The sequence below is a fragment of the Anarhichas minor genome, unplaced genomic scaffold, assembly GCF_050575085.1.
Source record: "Anarhichas minor isolate MPS153535 unplaced genomic scaffold, ASM5057508v1 ptg000045l, whole genome shotgun sequence".
NCBI classification, from domain to species: Eukaryota; Metazoa; Chordata; class Actinopteri; order Perciformes; family Anarhichadidae; genus Anarhichas; species Anarhichas minor.
This window is the reverse complement of record NW_027466491.1, coordinates 3,947,185-3,968,198: the sequence shown is the minus strand read 5'-3', so window position 1 is coordinate 3,968,198 and position 21,014 is coordinate 3,947,185. Positions and strand designations below refer to the sequence as shown.

Sequence of the window (21,014 nt, the reverse complement as noted above, 5' to 3'; positions counted from 1 at the left end):
CTAAACGTTACTAAAAATTATTATTATTACAATCATCAACAATTTTGTTAATGAATTAATCATTTAAGTCGTGTATAAACAAGTATTTGTTCATTTCAGCTTTTTAAATGTCAGGACTTGCTGTTTTTCTTTGTTTTTTATCATTATAAATTGATTATTTCTTTGTTTTGGACTATCAGACGAAACAAGCAATTTCAAGACATCACATTTTTTTTACCCCTTACATTTTTAAGACTAAATAACGTAATCATCACATAGGCTACACAGTGCTGTATACACATATTTCACCTACAATTCTTAAGCGCATAGATAGTCTAGGCATTCGTTGGCTGACCCAACATTATTGAAAGTTTCCATATGGCATTTGCAAAACGTTTCTTACAGAAAGACCGCTGGCAACGCAACTAAAACACCATTGATATAATATTCAGAGTGGCACTGCACACATCATATTTCATAACCCCTCTCATATATTTGTTTAATCTTAGAAATGTTCCTATATCCACACGTTTTACACACTTATCTATCATGTTATTTCACACGTCGTTAGAAACTACAAACAACGCTGCTCAATTTCTGGAACGTCTCTTCCTGTTCCTGGTCGTTAGTGATTGGTCGTTGGTTATCGTCGAGTGATCTGATTGGATGACTGTCCCTCATGCGAGCAGCGTCACGCGGTGATTGCCTCCCTCCGACGTCGCTGAGTCCAGTTTGGTCTCGCGTCTAGTCAGAAAGCGTTCAGAGTACACAAGAGCAGAGCAGCGACTACAACTCTTCTAACTGCGTGACATTACGCAGAGGACGCGTTCATCTCCACACACCAGGACCAGGTGAATATCACAGCTGACATTGTCCGCTACTGGTTGTAATTGGTTTGTATTTTGTTTCAGACTGTTGAGTTCACCCTGTACTTTCTCTGCCTAACGTCAGCGCCTCTCTTGCTGTGCAACCTGCCAGCTAGCGGCTTTGCTATCCAGCTAATTCTGGCTGTCAAAACAACACAGAGAGGCATAATCTGCTAGCCAGCGAGAACAGACTGCTTTGCTCTCTCTCGCTACGAGGCGTTATCACTCACACGGAGGCAGGTTTTTTTGGTGCATTCACAGGCGAATAGGTCGATATGGTGAGCTGTCAAAATACACACAAGCTCTGTTAAATAGTTATGTGGCTTCTTTGGGATGTCGCAGCTTTTGTTAGCGGACTAGCCAGCTCGCTAGCTCGGTGTAAACAAACCATCATCGCAGCCTGTCGACGGGCTGCAGTCCGCGTCTAGCTTTACCGTTGACGACACAGCTTGGGTGACATGTAAGGTGAAATGTTTCAGGCCGAACATGTAAAACCGCTTCTTGTATATGCATGTTGATAGTGTGACATGTCGACAGGGAGGTGGTCTGACTGGAGCTTTGGGTTTCTTTGTCCTGCTTGCTCGCCGCTGGCTTGACTCAGTAGTGTCACTTTGTGTGTGTGTGTGTGTGTGTGTGTGTGTGTGTGTGTGTGTGTGTGTGAGTTGAGAGCATTGGTTGGTATGTCTCAAGTTGCTGCTGTTTTATTAAACGCATTTGTTTTTAAATGTCAGTGGTTGAGAGCGAATGTATTATTTTATGAGCAACATGCTGCAAGTCGCTGCTGGATATGGTTTTAATACATACGTCATACAGTAAACTGCAGTGTTTTTTTATTGTTGTCTTGTTGCTCCGAGCAGAAGCTAACATTTTCCTTAATAACCAGCCAATATTCACTATTTTATCCTATAATTATGATGCCTTTTTTAATATTGCAAAACTCAGAAAGTCAAGTCATAGTGTTTGATTGTCTTGTTCTGTGTCTTAATTAACATTTATGTGTAATTGTACTGACTGCACATGCAGTATTGCATGTGTGCCCATCCCATTTCAGTGTTCCTCTGCCTCAAAGCATGAGGTCATCTCATATATATTTCACGGGCTGGGTAGCTGATAGCCTATTTGTCTTGAACCCAAACTTTATATGTACAAAACAACACTCCCAGCCCCCCCCCCCCGGCTGGAGATTAGCGCATGGATATTTTATGGAGCAGCGTCTTATCTGGTGATTTGTGCTGAACCGCATTTTGCATTTTTAATCAGTGGCTTCTTGTGCAGTTTGACCCGTTGGGGTTTCACATTGTCATTATATCCCGGGGCGTTTGCTCCTCTGCAACTTACTCAACAGCACTGGACGCACTTATAATACCACCCATCCCTGCTGTTATACTCAATTTGCACTTGTGCATGTCAATGTACTTCCGTGTGCATTGAAAGAACCCACACAGGGATGCAAAGCAGATCCATGCTGCATCATTTTCATGTATAGCAACTGTGTCCCTTCACATTCATTTGCTGTAATTTCCTGTTGGAAGATATTGATATACAATTATACAAATAATTAATTCAGAGCTTTCATTGCCCCGAGCTGATGTGTGAGCCGACTCTCACCCCGCTAGACATGGCTATTCAGAAATACGTCATGTGTTTTTAACTGGAAATACAACTCTCAAGAGAATTTAATGTATAATGAAGTCAGTCTTTGACAGCGTGCCAGCCAGAAGAGCAGCTAAACATAGCGTCTAAGAATAGTAGAGAGCTGTCAGTGCAAAATTGATTGATCATAAGACAGAGTCGCTGCCTCTCTCTCTTTCTTTTATATTGCTCCTCTTGTCTCGGCCGGAGAGCTTTCTTTGTTTCCCTCGCAACTCAAAACAGGGCTGTGTGTGGTGCACAAAAACAAAAAAAAATGCGCTTTTCTCTTGTGGTTTATTGTTATGTTGTTGCCTAAGTAAAAATGTACATACACGATTACACACAGGCAAATAAGACTGTCACTGGTGTAAACATTTGCTTGTAAACGTGGCAGTTATCTGATTAAAATGAGTCGGCAAACAAAATGTTCTATGCTCTTGACCCCTCTCTGTTTTCCTCAGCCTTTATTTAGACAGAAGGCATCGGTATCTAAGTATAGTCGGTAGCTTAAAGTTCCCCTTTCATCTGATCATTTAGGGGACCTATTTTTATCTTTATGTGACCCACCTTTGGATTACCACCCAGGGCTTGAAAATCACTGCATTTGATTGCACCGTGTTCAGCAGCAGAGCCAACAGCGCGCTGACCTTGTTGTGGTCTGTGTTCAGATGGGTTGGTGGTTCAGTACCATTTAAAGACAAAGAGCAGACATGTTGTTTGCATGTTGTTTTGGTGGTAACTCGGACAGGACGGAACCAGCTTTCGGGTGAGCCTCAGCATTGTTACACCTGTTCAGAGATTCACTGCTTTAGCTATGTGGGGTTCGTTCAGAAAGACATTGACACACGCTACTGTATATCTCAGATTACGCTTTCAGCCCAAACTGCAGTTGCGAGTTGATAACTTGGTAAAACTAACAGGCATGGATGTTACGTGGATGCCAGCCTGTGTAATCTGTAATGGTTTTCTCTTGTCTTCTGATGAAATTAGGAATGTCTTGTTGTGGGTACATGTAGTTTTAGCCTTTTTAAATACCATACTTACAGGATATTAATGGAATAGGTATTTAAAATAATCAAATAATTCCCACCTTCCACCATATCTGTCGAGCATGTACTTGGTAGTACTTGGTAGTATCTTTGCGATGTGGCTGGATGTTGTGTACACCGTGAATGAGCGAACAATGGTGTGTATGCGCGTGGTTCACTTCACACTGGTTCTCTTTGTTTATCTCTCCATCATAAGACATGCTGGCATCAGTAACTCACTCACTGTTGTACCAGGATTAAGAAGTAACCGGACACACGCACTTAAACAGACAACCCACATATGAGTTGTTATTGTCATGAAATATAGATGCAGTACGATTATTTTCTTGATATTATTACTTTATTTTAATACTGTCATTTTGTTAATGTGGGTTAAAAAGGCAACTAGGATCATTTTTTTGACAAAACATGCGAAACTGTCCTGACGTCTCCGTCATTTTTCATTTTCTTATTACAGGTGTGTTTTCACTAATATCATGGTGGGGTGGGTGTGTATGTTAAAGTGCAGGTCTCGGTGTGATTAGATTGTCCTATAGTGAACAGTAACAGCAGTCACATGGTCTCCAACAGCAGGTTTAAATCATTGTAAATCTGCCCCCAAATACAAAGGGAGGCCTATTCCCCACCATAGGAACACACACGGCACAAAGCACCGTAAGTCAACTGCACCACCGAATGATTTGAGTTTGACTCTAGAGTGACGAATACAATTTTGGGGGAAATAAAATGGGATTCCCAACCCTGCAAAACAGCCAATGGATAGAAACCGTTTCTTTCTACCGTAGTAAGCAAGATCGTGAAAGCAGAGACAGACATGACAGCCGGTCAGCGGCCATGTGCAACTTCACAGTGTTTATTAAAGGGCAACGTGCGAGATGTGCTGTCACGAGACGTTATCTTATGTGATATGTTTGTGGCTTTTGGACCGACGTTAACAGTAAAAACAATACTGCTCCCTGTCTCAGCTCTAAGCGTCTGTGTAACTAATGCGCAGCTGATTTCACAGTGAAATTTAAGTAAATATGTTCGATGCCAGCGTAAGCCTCGATGCTGACTGCGAGGTTGTGAAACCCTTGCAAGTGTGATGGGTAAATAAAAGATAGGGATCAGTGTAAACCAGTTTGGACTAATTTTAAATAGATAGGCCTTTGTGTCCTGTTTTAACATGCTCCTGTTGACTGTTGCGGGCTGCTGTCGAACCTGAAAAACCTGGTGGGATGTCATGGAAAAGCTCACCGTCACGCCAAAGTACGTAGGGTACAATCGCTCTGACTGAAAATGTAACCATATGTAATGCAAATGCTCTCTCTGTGTGTGTCAGAAAAGTGGTGATCAGATAGAGACCATTTCACAGCAGGGGGGAACAGACCACAGACCATATCTGACAGAGTAAGTCAGGGAGTGAGGCACGGCATGTTGCTCGACAGCCATTCACACGTTTAGTACAGTGCAAACGTTCACAGGCGTGACAGATGGGTCCGCAGTATGAGAACCAGAAAACGGGTCCGTCTTTGTTTTCACTCCACCTCTTCTAACAGAAGAACAAATCAAGTGTCATTTACGTTTCCTATTTTCTTTCTCTCCTCGGTCTCTCTTTCCCTTTTCATCCGAGTTCCTCTTGTGTTTGTCTGTCGGTTGCCAGGATTGATTTTTTTTTTTTTGTTAGCCACCGATTCACGGCTCTACAGTGACAATGACTGACTCCACACTGCTTTGGAGTGAAGTCAGCTGTCTGACTGTCTGTGCTTGTGTGTTTGAGGGAGGGAGGGAGGTAGAGAGAGAGAGAGAGAGAGAGAGATGATGACATTGAGCCTGAAGAAATGCTGCAGCACATTGCTCATGTCTGTGTGGAATGATGCACGTGAATAAATGACCGTGTGTGTAATGCTAATTACACACTGTTAGCATGCTAATTTTAGGAATAAGGCTATTAAAGGACAATCATCTCAGAGTCACTTCAGAGCTGCTTCATGATGTCCAGAGAATAAAATATTGAAAATTAAAAAGAGGAATATATCGCTGACAGCACACAACCTTGATTGCCTGGTCTTTGTTATTTATCTGGGGAGAGGTTGAGAAACAATGGCTACGGTGCAGTTTCATTGGCCAAGAAAGGGAAGTGTTGCTCGATGGCACATCAGTAGAGATGTTGAGTTTTGGTGGATCCCTTTCTTGACCCAGCAGGTCACGAGCCTGATCCCCCCCCCCCCCCCCCCCCCCTCAGTCACTTCATGTCCCGGGGTTAAAGCGTCACTGTGGGACAGATGCTAAACCTGTCTGCGTGATTGGTTTGCTTTACGGAGGTTGAGTGTGAAAAAATAAGTGAACCTCATACAGCGACTTTAACAGAGTAAAATAAACAAGGGCGTACATACGACATCCACGAGGCTTTTATGAGCCAAGAAAATTGTGATCATGGAGCTACACCGCATGCAACATCTTGATGAGTGATTTAGCATCCTGTTGTCGACAGACATTCGGTGTATCGCAGTTCTCTCAGAACAGAAAATTCTACATTTGGGGTTGGCTCAGACCCTGGGAACCCCCGTTTGGTGTGGGAGATGTGAATCCGTCTTTTGGTATATTATGTTCCATCATGTTGAGTCCTTTTTTATCTCAATATGGGGTCAGTCTGCTCCGCTCTGTCCGTCCTGCTACTGAGGAGTTGTTTTTTAAAGGCAGTGCCAACGAGTGCGTGTGTGTGTGTGTGTGCTTGTGTGTTTTATTGTTTTACCCCTGACTGTAGAAGAGTACTGACAATCAAGCAGCTATTGTTGGAAGGAGACGGAACGATTATTTTCCAGTGAACTTTGTTATAATTCCCTCACCACATGTGTTTGTCTATCCGGCCTCCATCAGGGTGGTGCCGGAGCTTGTGTGTGTGTGTGCGTGTGTGTGTGTGTGGCCGTCGACTCAAGTCTCTTTAATGTTTTTTTCTTCTTCTTCCACTGCTTCCAGACTCTTATCAGACCCGCACAGAACAAAACCTCTCAGCTAGTTCAATTGTCGGGAGAGCTGTTTGTTCTTGTGTGGCAATCAGACCACGAGACTGTTATCGTGAGAATCGACTACAGCTGCAGAAAAAAACAAAAAATAGATCAAAAGTACTTTATTCCTCTTATTCCCTAGTTAACAGGGAGCCAGCGTGAAATCTCACTTTTCATCATGACAGAGAATCACGGTGCAGTTACTCAAAAAGCGTGTCGATGTAATTTTCCGAAATAGTCGATTGGGGACAAAGAGGACGGAGGACAAGCGAAGCGATTGATTGGAGGGTCTGAGTGTTTGATTTTGATTATTAGGGAGCTCGCCCACAGGCCAGCCGTCTCACTTCAGCTCAAAGAGTCGTCTTATTCACAATAGTTTATCTGTCGGTCGATGGTGTTATGAAACTCTCTGCATTTTTCCTGTGGCTCTTTTAATGATTTTTGTCTTTTTCCGTTGTGTACCATTGTCTCTCTGACTCTTCAGCCCTCTCCTTTTTTTCTTTTAGCGTGACAATGTTCTTTCACAACCGCGAGCTGTGGTTTGTTGTTTCTTCTCTAGAATAATCATCACACACACACCTGTTCTATATGTAAAAAAACACATTGTTGTAGTATCTGTAAGTGTTAGAATCCAACAGAGATTTGTGTTTTTTACTTAATATTCAGAAACAGTCAGGTGCAGAGTAGCGTGTGAAGAAGGCAACTTTCTGTTGCCTTCAACGCTCTCATGTGTGAGCTTGTTACCTCGTTCTTGAGTTGAAGCACCACTGCAGCTCTTTTGCTCCCTACATGCTTAGATCAGCCTTTTTACGAATTATGTTTTTAACAGTCCGTCTGTGTATGTTTACACAGTACATGCACAGGTGTGTGTATGTACATGCCTTTTTGTGTTGTTGTTGTCCCCCCGCCCCCCCCCTTGAGTATGAGTATAATCCCCTAATGTATGTTTGTGGCTGCACTGGGATGGTTTAAATGAAGTGGTCTGGTGCTCGGGGGCTTGTTCACATTGACTTGGCTCCTCTGGAGGTGTGTGTGTGTGTGTGTGTGTGTGTGTGTGTGTGTGTGTGTGTGTGTGTGAGAGAGTGACACAGATCTCAGCAGAGTAAGGCATGCGGACATAAATGTGCAGCTGCAGTTTTCATCATTTACGGTACATTGAAGCTTCGGCCGTGCTACTGAGCGAGTGTTTGGAAACACGCTGCAGTACAAACATGCAGATATTAATGGGTCTAGGTCAGGTGACCATGAGCTTATTTATCCGCATGAAGGCCAAATGTCTTCAAAAGGATTGAAAAAATAAACCTTAAAAAACAAGGACTTTTTAGAAGGCTAGATTTAAAAAGGATTCAATGTTAAAGTAGCTTCGTAGCAGACAAACTGTGAGGTGTTCAGAGAGCGATGAAGTAAAGAGGGATCTTAAGTTCTCAACACGTCTACTTCCTGCGTGTGGATCTCTTGTTCCAAGTTGGTACCCAATTGGCCGCCGGTGCCACGGCTTTATTAATTGACATAAATAAACCAACATCGTCTTTATCTGTGATACAGACGAACTTGTGACCTGTTAGATTATGCCTCCACCGTCATAGTTTATGTCCGGGCACTCACACCCAAATAAAAGACTACCTAAATTTGAGGATTAACAAAATCATGGAGATTCATTTATTTTTCCTTTTCTCTTCCTTCTCTTTTCTGCCACATAGTCCAAAAAGATCCAAAGGCTTCAAGTTTGGTCTCATCTGGATTTTGTCATCATCGTCCATTAAGTCTTCTCTCCGTGGAGGCCGGTCCAGTGTTTCAAGCTGGACGGAGGAGAGACGAGCGGGGCCAAGGGCCCCGCCGAGGGCCCGGCCTTCGTGCTGCGACACAGAACTTCAAACCTCGTTGAACACGCGACGGATAGCATGCCTACAGAGCCCATGAGCCCCCGGGAGAAAGCCGACACGCCCACCTCAGGTTCTCCAACCAGTCATCTCAACACCGCAGAGTGCAACTCCCACAATGGGGTGAGTATCCAACACGCACACACACGCACACATGCTGTCATCCGGTTGGTCGGGGCCATCGGGTGCGGTATGGGTCGGCTAGTCACACAGTAAAACTATCCTACCAAAACACACACCCTCACATAACTAATTAAGTAGGTGCTGTTAGCTGGGAAGTGTATTGTTTCATGACAGATACTGACCGGCGAAATCTTTCATCATAATAACAGAAGCATAAATGTAAACTATATTCTTTCCCATGTTAAGAGTCACTTAAACTGAGCTTTTTGGACAACATGTGAGACTTTGGTGGGTGAATTATCATCAGAGCATTGAGAAATATATTCATACAAGTATGTGAAACAGTGCAGGTAGTTGTGTAACACATTGTCGGAGACAAGCCACTCATGACTGGACTGAAAACAGGCACGCAGACTTGTGATCTTGATTAAATTAATCTCACTCAGGGAAACGAGCACATTTGTGCAGATAAAAGTTTAAAAAAAAAAACACAAACCTTGAATGCACTACAACTGTCAGCGGGCACCGCGACTGGCGCAGTAGGGTGTTTAGCGCCTTGCTCAGGGGCACGACAGAAATGGTTATTAGGGAGAATATGTAATTGGTTTCTCAGGTTTTACCAGCAGGTTATTGGAACTTGATTTTTGCTCAGATTGATCATGAGCTTGTTTCCCAGCCTTTTCAACCTCCAACAACCTCACCGCCTTCAAGGCTTTTCAAACTCGGCGATGAGTCATTCTGTGCTATAGTAATTAACAGTGTAATTATGATCGGGTTGGCTCAGCTTCGCCTGATGTTTGGTTTTAGTTCCACTCGAAGTTTAAAGTGATGTGGATACGGAACGTGTCCAAGATTCACTGCCACGAAAAATAAACCTGTTATGTCTCCGTGCCGACGTCTTCCTGGAAGGAAAACAAACACGTTACCAAAATATCTGTGTGATCAGCATCCCAAGAAGGCAACCTATCACTCCGATCAAACAAATGTGCCAGACACTCCCTCAGAGGCATCGCTCGTGTTCCCGTTCAGACAGTGTGTGTGTGTGTGTGTGTGTGTGTGTGTGTGTGTATTGTGTCTGCTCGCGTGCACTCCTTTCTTCTTTTTTTTTTACCTGCTGTAACACGACTCTGACACCTGAGAGGACGCTCGGGCCCCTTTGCCCTAATCAGCGAGGGCAGGCTGTCTTTACACCCCGCAGGCTGCTCTGTGAATCTTTGGGTATTTTTGGGGTAGGTGCTGGTGTTGCGTCTCGATACGTGTTTGTGAGCGTGCGGTACAGCTTCAGGCTCGGTATCACACTTACTGTTTTGCAAAAAAAAAAAAAATAAGAAACAGTGAGGCGTCTCATCCGATCTGAAAAAGCTACAGGGACGATGTCTTTTTTCAAGTTAAAGTAAGTTTCCTGTTTTGCAGACCTTTCTGAACTTTTCCCTGTACGATTGTGGTGTTTGCGTGTCTTCCTACGGTTGCAGAAAGGAATTTCCAAACAATAGCGGTTTACCTGCAAACAATCTCAGCCTATTGGTAAGAAATGTTTGATATGGGAATTTGGTTGTCAGACGTGTTTCAAACAGGCCGTTACACTTGTGCTCGTACAACTAATGAAAATTTGATTTTCGGGAGAGTGGAGAAAAGCTCCTGCGGAGTTCTACAGATAGTCAAAGAACTAAATAAAGTCAGATGACGTAATGCTGTCCTTTCTGGAGGAGAGACTACTGTGTGAACATGCACCACAGACAGTGAAACAAGCTCAACACACATAGTGTAAAATCCTGTGACACACACACACACACACACACACACACACACACACACACACACACACACACACACACACACAACAAAACAAGGGAAATACCAATAAACCGTGAATAAATACCAGCAAACAATGCTTGAGATTTGCACCTTTTGAGTCCTCTCAACATCCTCTCTTTGTGCCGAAGGTTTGTCTTTATTGCTTCCATGCATAGCGCCCAGCCTCCGGTGGATCAGACGTCTTGTTTAATTTCCTCCTCAGTTCATTTAAGGTCATTCTAGCTTTCTTGTTATCAAAATGCACTAAACCCTTGGACATTGTCGGGGCGAAAACATCTTCTAATGATGACATGCTGCGACAGAGCAAAGGGGAATGTTCATTATATTTTCAATAACAAAAAGGAAATAGACTATTGCCATTGTTTTTGAGGAATGAACTGAAATTAACTTAAACATGAGAGTGGCATCAATCCTTTCATTTCATTTAAGAAAGGGAATAACGCAAGAAAAACACCTTTTTGAAGTGGCTTTAAAAAAAATGAATATCCTTGATTTCAAACCCTCCAACAGTTATAAATCTGTTTTATTAGCCTGCTAATGCCGATTCTTCATGCCCTCCTCATGGTCACGGGCAAGAACAGAGAGAACAGTTTGTCTTGTGGCAGCCTGCCACAAGACAAACTTGTGTTTTATTTTAGAGTCGGACACATGTGCGTGTTTTGGAACATACTGTCTGTTTTTGAGGGTGGTGGTGTCTTTCTCCAAATTCTTACAATCCCAAGAGAGCATGAGTCACATGTCGAATCTCTCCGTCTGTGCTGTGCAGGGGTTTCTGTGTACAGGGGTGAGCTCTTCACTCTCTGGTCCGTTATTAGTTCTGCTGTCATTGGTCCACAGAGTTTCAGCTGGATTCTGGTTGGCCGGCAGCCGTTTCCCGGATCCCTCCCTCCACCAAACTGCCAGCTAAAGTTCCATGTTTCGTTGGAAGATTTTTCCTCGAATGTCTTCCCCTTCCTTGTTTCCTTAAACTTATCTTCCACTAACTGACTGTAGAGCTCAACACACACACACATGCAGAGTAGTTCAGGTGTGTGTGTGCAGTAGTCATTAGCCAGGTCTGCACACAGAATGGTAAATGAGTCTGAGGGGAGCTGGATTTATGTTTTTTAAGTACGTGTGTTGGACAGAGGGAGAGATTGCCTCATTTAATCTTGAGCAGACCATGCGTCTCGAGGGGTTTCCTCAGTCCTCTGTTGTTCCCGTGTCTGTATTTCATTCACGACTAGCTGCTTAGCTCATGCTTATGTGACTTTGTACTGCGAACACACTTCTCCTCTGAGATTTCTTATATGGAGACAATGTAAGGTTTGTAATATTAACTTCCAATCATACGTATTCAGATTCCTCCAAACTCCACTCACAGCCAAATGTTTACTTTAATAATACACTAGCTTCCCCTCTTACAGGTTCTATAAATGTCCCTTCAGGCTTTTCCCAGAAAAATGTCTGCCGAGAAAACTGCGCTCTACCGAAGTACGACAACAACAAGATCCTGATTACTCGACGCCTGTGACTGTGGCTTTGTGTCAGACGAGCAGCCAGACGGTTTTAGTCGCACACGATGAGCTGTTACTGTACATAGTGATCTCTCAGTGCTGAGAATGGAAACATGTGGTCATATCCTTGACCACTTTCACACAGAGAGGAATTTGACTCCCGCAACCTCGGCCGTAATAACTTGCTGAAGGCCGGGCAGCTGGGGTGGAATCGCGTGCGGCGGACGAACTGCCTTCGTCCAAGTAACGAGCGTCTAAATGCGTTAGGGATAGCCGCACTTCCAAGAAGCCCTCGGGCCTCCTGTCTGCATCTTCACTCTTGAGTTGTTGTTAGATCTGAGTACAGCAAATTCAGCAGAGCAGTTGACAGCCAGACTCCCTGCATCACCTGCTGCTGAACATCAGCTCCGCAGCTTCCACTTACTGGATTAAGTCTGGTGCAGCCGAACAGACGTTTTTGGGGGAGAAAATCAGTTTGTTTGTTCATTTTTCAAGCTGACAGCTGAATATTTCTCAGTGCAGTCATTCTCAGAATATCTGCAGACAACCACAGCTTCCTCTTTCCAGCTAAACCCTGCGCGTGTCATGTGGTCCTCTGAAGAATCTGTAAATTGGCTTCTTGTGAAAATATCTGGTTTTGCACGTCATCTCCCACTTCCAGTCCCGCATCTCGAGTTGCTAATCGGACTGTAAACAAAAGAGCAGTGCACAGAAAAGGAAGCGTTTGCCAGTTTAATCTGCAGGTTACACCGGAACCCCAGAAATCTGGCCCCCTTGCCCCCCCCCCCCCCCCCCCCCCAGAGGCTTCTAGTGGTCAGACCGATAGCCGATGGGGTTCAGAGATTGAGAGTGATGCGACTCATTTTCAGCAAGCCCACATTTTGTCGTTCTATTTCTCACAAACCGCACGTAGCAAAAACAAAACCGAGCGCGACTGTAGTGGTTCAGTGTGAAGGCTTGTTTTCATTGAGAAGGTGGCTGATCGTAAATCACTTAACACTGCAGGTTTGTAGGCTAAATGCTTTCCATCCATCTCTCCCTCTCTCTCTCCCTCTATCTACGTGAGTGTGTGTGTGACACACTGTCCTCTATTCCAATCCGTCCTGGGAGCATTTACTGTTACAGGGCAGTAGCTGTCATCCTATGTCCCTGTATGTATTGTGGGAAATGGCGGTGGGAACGTCATGTGTATCACTGTGCTTCATGCCAACATCATGTGTATATGATGTAGTGGTAGCATCCTGTGTACACCTAGAGGACACCCTAATGTCCCCCAACAAAATCACACACACACACACACACACACACACACACACACACACACACACACACACACACACACACACACACACACACCCTTCAACAATAATCTCACAACCCACAGCGAGACTGGCAGCATCTGGATTTCTTTACATGCCTGCATGGGCACACACGAGAGGCTATTATTACTGACACACACACAAAGACTGCAGAGCACACGTGACTACTTGGCAGTCACCCGGATACCCTCTGCTCACATAGTATACTCCATCACTGACGCTTACCCTCACACACACACATGCACACACGCAGGAATCAATGGCAGGTTTCACCTCTATCTCAGAGGCTGTGGTTTTACAGTCTCTCGCCTTCAGGTGTGTTTTTAAGCTGTTTGTGTGTATGCGAGTGTCTCTTTCTTACTATATACGGCAGATGTCAGACTAACAAAGTCTGACTTTAGGAACCTGAAAGTGTTGTTCCGTCTACAGACTTTGAATATGTGAGACATATAAATGTCATGCATTATACATTAATGCATTATTAGTCATGCATTATATATACAACAGGACTTCTCTCTCGTTCTGTTATCTTTCTCTGTCTCACTGCTTTTATCTAAGTTTCTCACTCTTGTCTGTGTTCTTTTCTTTTGTTGTTTGAGTATAAAAGCCCATCTTTTTCTAATTACTTCCTTTCAGGTGTGTGTGTGTGTGTGTGTGTGTGTGTGTGTGTGTGTGTGTGTGTGTGTGTGTGTGTGTGTGTGTGTGTGTGTGTGTGTGTGTGTGTGTGTGTGTGTGTGTGTGTGTGTGTGTGTGTGTGTGTGTGTGTGTCTGTGGTGAAGATTGTGTGTCTGTGTTAGTGTTTGTTGATGTGCCAGCACATTATCATTTTATTTTTTTTATACCTGAATCCAAACACGACATCACCGTTTTTAGTGGATCAGTGTGCGCTCAACTGTTTGTCTGTCAGTTACGACGAACGACTGTATTTATCAAAAAGCAGCGCATTAATTCTGTCCCCAGCTGTGACGGCTATTGTGTTGGATTGAATTCACACCGCCTGTCTAATCTTCTCTTCATAAATGGACGAACGGATCTGTTCAATCCAAATATTAGCTATTTGGTGTGTTTTAACTTTAGCTTGTTCTAATTCTAGTAATCAGATTTGATGACGGTGCATACAATTGGAGCGAAAAGCCCAATTGACACTAATCGGTGTTGTAATCTGCATTAATTCAGTTCTCACACTGTGCGTTCTTTACAGTGACTCGGTGCACTGACTCGGCTGTATGAAGAACATTTCTGATCATATTAGGATTATGCGTACTGGGAATTGATAAATCACACACATTTCTGAAAATGGATATTATGCGTTTGCAGCAGGTTCAAATTAAATTCAGGACATTGATGTTCCAGTCCCATTTCACTTCATCTGTCCAATAAAGCTGAAATAATTAAAAGACGAGAGAAAATGTCCTAAAATCACTCTGTCCTAACAATGTGTCCGTGTCTCTTCCTGTCAGAGGGTCCCGGAGTGCGACGAGGAGAGAAGAAGAAAAAATGAAGAGGACGACAGAGGAAGCGAAGGAGAGGAGGAGAAGGAGGAAGAGGAGGGGAGGAGCAGTGATGAAGGTTTCATGGGAATGACTCCGCTGCTGCAGGCTCACCATGCCATGGAGAGGATGGAGGAGTTTGTACACAAGGTAATGAACACACACACACACACACACACAGGTGCATGCATATTAAGTCATGTTAAAATGATAGAAAGAAATATCCTTAACTTATCTATACAGATGTTTTGGAGCGCCACACCTTTAAATCCACCGCCAACTAAATTAGATTATCGTCCCAAGAGAGATGTTTGTTTTACTACGGTGGTTTTATACAAACACTTAATAAACCACATAGTAAAATAAACCAATGAAACCATAAAAAACACAACGAAAACAGAGTTTGTGTCCCAAACAGACTGCATATGCTGGGGTTTTGCATTTTGTTATTTTGTTATGCTCTGCGTTATCTCTTATACACGACATGTTTAGTGAGTCTGGGCTCAAGCCAAACTGGAAAATGTCCAAAATACACGGCAGTCACTTGCAAAAAAACAGATTACTAGTCACAAGTGTTTTACAGTCATTTGGGAGTGCAGAGTTACTAAAAAAACAGCAGATTGGTTTGTTCTTCTACCGTTTACTTTGCCAGAACATCATTATGGTTTGAGGGATTTCACTAATTCTTAGAAGCCGGTTTATGTCTTGTAGGTGTTTTCTTTATCAACTATGTTTCATTATTTTTGAAATGAAAATGAACTAAAAGGCAGACATTAAGCGTTAGAGTGTCTGTTTGTAAGATGATACTACTGGAATGTTGACTTAATACAGCAGCTCGGACTAATATTCACACTCACGCACACTGAGAGTCTGCTGAAATTACAAACAGCAGGATGTAAATTAGGGAAATGAATCACTGGAGAGAAACTGTCAATGGAGTCTCTCTCTCTGTTCTCTCCGTTAAGGGTGTTTGGAGTGTCGGACTACAGTTTATATATTTTCATCACTTGACCATGATACTGTTCATTTGACACCTACACTACACACACTTGTGATCACATACTGTACTCCTCCTCTTACACACACACACACACACACACACACACACACACACACACACACACACACACACACACACACACACACACTATTTCAAGGACATTCGGTAAACAACCAGCTGCTTCTAATGAAAGGCAATTTGACCCGGAGTTATTTTCTAATTAACATTTACCTTTCTCACCAGCCTTTAGGTTGATTTTCTAAACTTCAGCATGATGTTGCTATCTGTGTCCTTTATTAACCAATCAGGTGTGGGAGGGCCGGTGGCGCGTCATACCTCACGACGTGCTCCCCGACTGGCTGAAGGACAACGACTATCTGCTTCACGGCCACAGGCCGCCCATGCCTTCGTTCCGCGCCTGCTTCAAGAGCATCTTCAGAATCCACACGGAGACCGGGAACATCTGGACACATCTGCTAGGTAGCACACACACACACTCACTAATGCTTTTTTATTTTGACTGAGCGCCATTAGAATGAGTTGGATGTTTGTGCTGCCAACGTTGGTTTAAAGCTGCTTGTTGTTTCTAGCTTTAGTTGAAGCCAAAGAGCCAGTTAAGTGTTGTCTGAGTTCCTGCTGCCACCTAGTGGTTAAACAGAGATACTGCACCTGCATGCCTTTGTGATTTGAGTGAGACTGCGTAAATAGTGAATACTGTTGATGCTATTTTTCCTGTTTTGGTGTGTTTGGTTTGAATAAACATGTGATATGTCTGTACCTCTGCATTTAAAATTGACATAAATTAGCACATTCTGGTTAACTTAGAGGCAGACAGCATATTTGTATTTAATTATCTTGATTAATACTGAATTCTCACTTCTTGTCTCTCCCTATGATTTGCTTTCTCTGCAGGCTGTTTGTTTTTCCTCTGTCTGGGTCTGATGTACATGTTCAGGCCCAACATGTCTTTTGTGGCTCCGTTCCAGGAGAAGGTGGTGATCGGAGTGTTTTTCCTGGGAGCCATCCTCTGCCTCTCCTTCTCCTGGCTCTTCCACACAGTTTACTGCCACTCTGAGGGCGTCTCCAGAGTCTTCTCCAAGTAAGATGCACATTCTGTAAACACTTCACTATCTGAGATTCTACAGTAAAATGTCCTTATGGACATCTCCAGTGTCTGTAATCGTCCACTCTGTGTGTCCCTGTGTCTAGGTTGGACTACAGTGGGATCGCCTTCCTGATCATGGGCTCATTCGTCCCCTGGTTGTATTACTCCTTCTACTGCTCCCCTCAGCCCTGCTTCATCTACCTGATAGTGGTGTGCATACTGGGATTGGCCGCCATCACCGTCTCCCAGTGTGACTTCTTTGCCAAGCCGCAGTACAGAGGAGTCAGAGCAGGTAGAGTGAGATAGTGACGTGATACAAGCTTTATTTTGTACATTAAAGCTGCTCTAATCTCAGTTTTATATGTTAGCAGTATTTCATATTAGCAACGGATCAAATGACCATGTGTAATGTGAATGGGGTCGATTGTTTCGTTGTTGTTTTTTAGCTCGCAACTTTACTCTCACCGCTGTCATCAGCAGACAATCAGTTCACCTCAATCGATTGAGACAGTCTAAAGCTAACATGTTTGCTGTAACATTTTTCTGATGCGAGTATACCGTAAGAGGCTGTTGTGTTAGCATCTTTCTGTGATTGCCCTCGAGTGGCCAAAAACAGATCTTATAATGCCGGTGTAAGTATTGACAATCTCTCTCTCTCTTTCACTTAGGAGTGTTTGTGGGTCTGGGTCTGAGTGGCGTGGTTCCCTCCCTGCACTTTGTCATCAGCGAGGGTCTGATCAAAGCGACCACCATGGGTCAGATGGGCTGGCTGCTGCTTATGGCGACGCTCTACATCACTGGAGCCTGTCTGTACGCCGCTCGCATCCCGGAGAGGTTCTTCCCTGGCAAGTGTGACATCTGGGTAAGTGACTAACAAACAAACAAACACACACACACACACACACACACACACACACACACAGGGTAACAAAATATTAGGGATGAGTTCTCAAAGTTGAAGCCACTTTCCTCTGCAGTAAAATGAGGCGTTCTAAAGGGAATTTGGTGCTCGTAAACACTACAACTTTCGTCCACAGGGACGGCAGAAATCGACACAAAATGAAAGTTCCTTATAGTAAAAGCAAAACCAATACCTCTCTTTATGTCGCTCTGTCTCTCACACACGTTTAATTTACTCTCTCTCTCTCTTTCCTAGTTCCACTCCCACCAGCTGTTTCACATCTTGGTGGTCGCAGGAGCTTTTGTTCATTTCCACGGCGTCTCAAACCTGCAGGAGTTTCGCCACAAGGCAGGAGGCGGCTGCGCCGAGGACGGCACTCTCTAACGCACACAAACTGACTCAGTCATTCACTCACGCACATTTTACACACACGCACACAAAACCTAAGATACTCACACACACTCTCCCCCTAAACTGAAGACCGACGTGGCTTGTCTGTGTGCGTAGTACACAGGATTGCCTCCAAAGGGGCGCCATTAAAACTGACTGACGAGGGTTTTTGTTCTCTTTCTGTCCCTCCGTATGTCTGTCTATCTTTCTGTCGATCTCCACCTCTTCTGGCTTTGTTGCTTCTATAAAACCGCTCCAAGATGGTGTGTTTTTATAGACCAGTTTTTGAGATTCTGCTTTCTCAAAGGAAATATCTCTGTGTGTTTTGTGAGGGAGGCAAGGAATTCAAAGCCTCCCTTCAGTAGTGCTACATTTTGTTCTGTGTCGAGTTCTGACATTTAAGAGTTTAATGGTTTGATTTGAAAAGGAAGCATAATTGTGGCTTTAAAAAAAAATACATTTTGAAGTGTTTTTGCTGATGTTTTCTAAATCACACTTAAGAGCATTAGAATAGGATAAAAAAGAAAAATAATTGAGTGGATTTCTTCCATGGTGGTGAAGGTTGGGATCTGGGGGTAATAGTCACTTTTAAAAGTAAAAAAAAAAAAATAATGTTTTCCATGTAAATAAGATTTCTAAATTTTGGGTTATAGATTTGTATGAAATATATATGAAAAAAAAAAATGGAGGTGTTATATCTACACTTACTGAGGTGCAATGGTGAGAATAATACAATATAACTGCGGTTGGTGGGAAGTGCTTCATGTAAACTTCATGTAGTCTGTATATGCAAGGACGACTAGTGGAGGCAAGGAGGAAATATACAGCACAGCATCAGAATCTTATTTAACAAACAGCAACTTCAAAAGTCGCTGATATTGACAACTTAGTCACTTTTCTGACCTAAAAAACTCGAAATATAAAGGAGGAGACGGCTCAACGACTGTCCTCCACTCGGTATTTTCCACTTTTGTGTTTAACCGGCTCCCTCGTGTTCGTCAAGCATCACAAAGCTGGAGAACAGATCTCAAATCAGGCCTCATGAATAAAACGTTCCCCATGTGAACAGTTGTGCTTTAAACCAAATCTAAAGTCAAAAAACTAATTTCCATGTCATCAACATAAGTTGACTCTTTTATAGTACATGCCCTGAACTGATTTGTGAAAACATGTCGAGCATAACTTAAAGATATTTTTTATAACAAGGCCCCAGAGTCATATTTATGATTTATTTTTTTGTTCATTGTAGTCCTCCTTTGGATACTCTGTCTTTTTGATTGGATTGCATTATAATTCATTCACTGCTGTTTTTGGTATTATTATACTTTATTTTCTCTTTTCTACTATTTATCACTTATTTCTTGCATTTAGCCAGAAGTCATGTGATGTTGGAGTAGAGAGGCTCAGAGTACCAAGTCTCTCTCGTCCTAAAAATGTCAAAAAACAAGTCTCTTAAGATCTGATACAGTTAACTACTTTAAGGGCACATGAACTGCCTCGTATATGGAGACTTGGTGATTAAAACAAGGGGAACCTTTTAAAAATGTGTTTTCTGGCAATACCAAAATCTCGCTCCAGCACAATAGAAACACACAAGATGCAACAATTCTGAGCTTATCATAAACTGTACGTCTATGATTGTTTGAAATTGAGGTTTGCACGTTTCTATTTGATGGAAGCTTTTTCTGAGCAGGAATTTGAACACAATTTCTCAGTGTTTCTTTTCTGTTCTCCATTTTTTGTTTTATCTAGTTCCTTAATTTATTTCTCTTGGTGAGTGCAAATTGTCTGTTGAAGCACATGTTCCGTTATGATGGGATGAGTGTTTGATTGCAATAGACCTTTATATCTGCTGTATTGTTCTAATAAAAAGTTTTTTTTAAATCTGTCATCTCTGTCTTGTTAGTGGTTGAAATGTGCACAACAATTAACCATGACATGAAAGTGCATGATATAAAAAGCTTGCCTGTACATAATTCCCCCTATTATGAGTTAGTGTCAAAAAACAACTAAAAGGGGCCCGGGTTCGATCCCGGTGTTCTCCCCGTGGCAGCGTGGGTTCTCTCCGGGTTCTCCGGCTTCCTCCTATTGTCCAAAGACAAGCAGCTTAGGTTATTTGGAGACTCGTAAAAAATTGCCCGTAGGTGTGAATGTGAGCGTGAATGTTTGTCTGTCTCTATATGTGCCCTGCGATAGTCTGGCGACCTGTCCAGGGTGTACCCTGCCTTCGCCCAATGTCAGCTGGGATCGAGGGAGCGCGCCTCGAAGTCCGTGAGTCCGTAAGGGTGGAGATTGGGATTGGGTCATGGTATGTATAGCAGGTCAAAAAAGTCACATTATAGCATGTAGAAAAAATTCAAACAGTCATTGTATAGCATGTCGAAAAACAGTCATAAAATCAAAAACAGTCACAGTATAGCATGTCGAAAACAGTCATAGTATACAGTGGTGTATAAAGTACCCAAAAGCCATACTTGAGTAAAAGTAAAGATACCTTACTGGAAAATGACTCTAGTAAAAGTAAAAGTCACCTATTAGAATACTACTTGAGTAAAAGTCCTAAAGTATCTGATATTTATTGTACTTAAGTATCAAAAGTAATTTTCTGATATTAAATGTACTTAAGTATTGAAAGTAAAAGTACAAGTAAATGCTGTTAATAAAAAAGCAAAGGGTCAGAATTATGAGAATTATGAAGTTTATTCTTTTAAGTGCTGTGGCACCATGACCAAGGACATGGAGCTGTGTTGAAAATAATTGGGTTGGCTGTGATCCATCCAGGAGCAACAATGTTCAACATAATATATTGTACATAAGTATACTTTTGCATCTGCTATGAACTTATCGTCATAATTCTCCGAAAAGCAATATGACACTATGAAGGAGTTGTAACAGTGTGTTTATAAGTATGCTCATTCCAACTAGAGGATGTAGAGGGCAAATGCATAATATTATGTTCAGCAAAAAATATCCACTTGATGC

General features: G+C 42.8%; 1 protein-coding gene across 2 annotated transcripts; it reads left to right on the top strand.

Moving 5' to 3' along the window:
* The first annotated feature begins 698 nt into the window (after positions 1-698).
* On the top strand, positions 699-19,916 carry adipor2 (adiponectin receptor 2). Of its 2 annotated transcripts, none has more exons than XM_076111445.1 (8): positions 699-830; positions 8,214-8,516; positions 14,607-14,786; positions 15,945-16,116; positions 16,549-16,735; positions 16,846-17,033; positions 17,410-17,603; positions 17,898-19,916. In XM_076111445.1, the coding sequence occupies exons 2-8, from the start codon at positions 8,415-8,417 to the stop codon at positions 18,024-18,026; spliced, it is 1,152 nt and encodes a 383-aa protein (XP_075967560.1). In that variant the 5' UTR covers positions 699-830; positions 8,214-8,414; the 3' UTR covers positions 18,027-19,916. The 2 variants fall into 2 exon arrangements, with proteins under 2 accessions (XP_075967560.1, XP_075967561.1); XM_076111446.1 differs by lacking the exon at positions 699-830 and adding an exon at positions 4,760-4,774.
* Positions 19,917-21,014: the final 1,098 nt, after the last annotated feature.

Bases quoted from the DNA above. Each gene is read 5' to 3' on its own strand.
- adipor2 (XM_076111445.1), top strand. From the start codon at position 8,415: ATGCCTACAGAGCCCATGAGCCCCCGGGAGAAAGCCGACACGCCCACC. The intron at 16,736-16,845 runs GTAAGATGCACA...CCCTGTGTCTAG, and splicing joins GTCTCCAGAGTCTTCTCCAA to GTTGGACTACAGTGGGATCG. The intron at 17,034-17,409 runs GTAGAGTGAGAT...TCTTTCACTTAG, and splicing joins GTACAGAGGAGTCAGAGCAG to GAGTGTTTGTGGGTCTGGGT.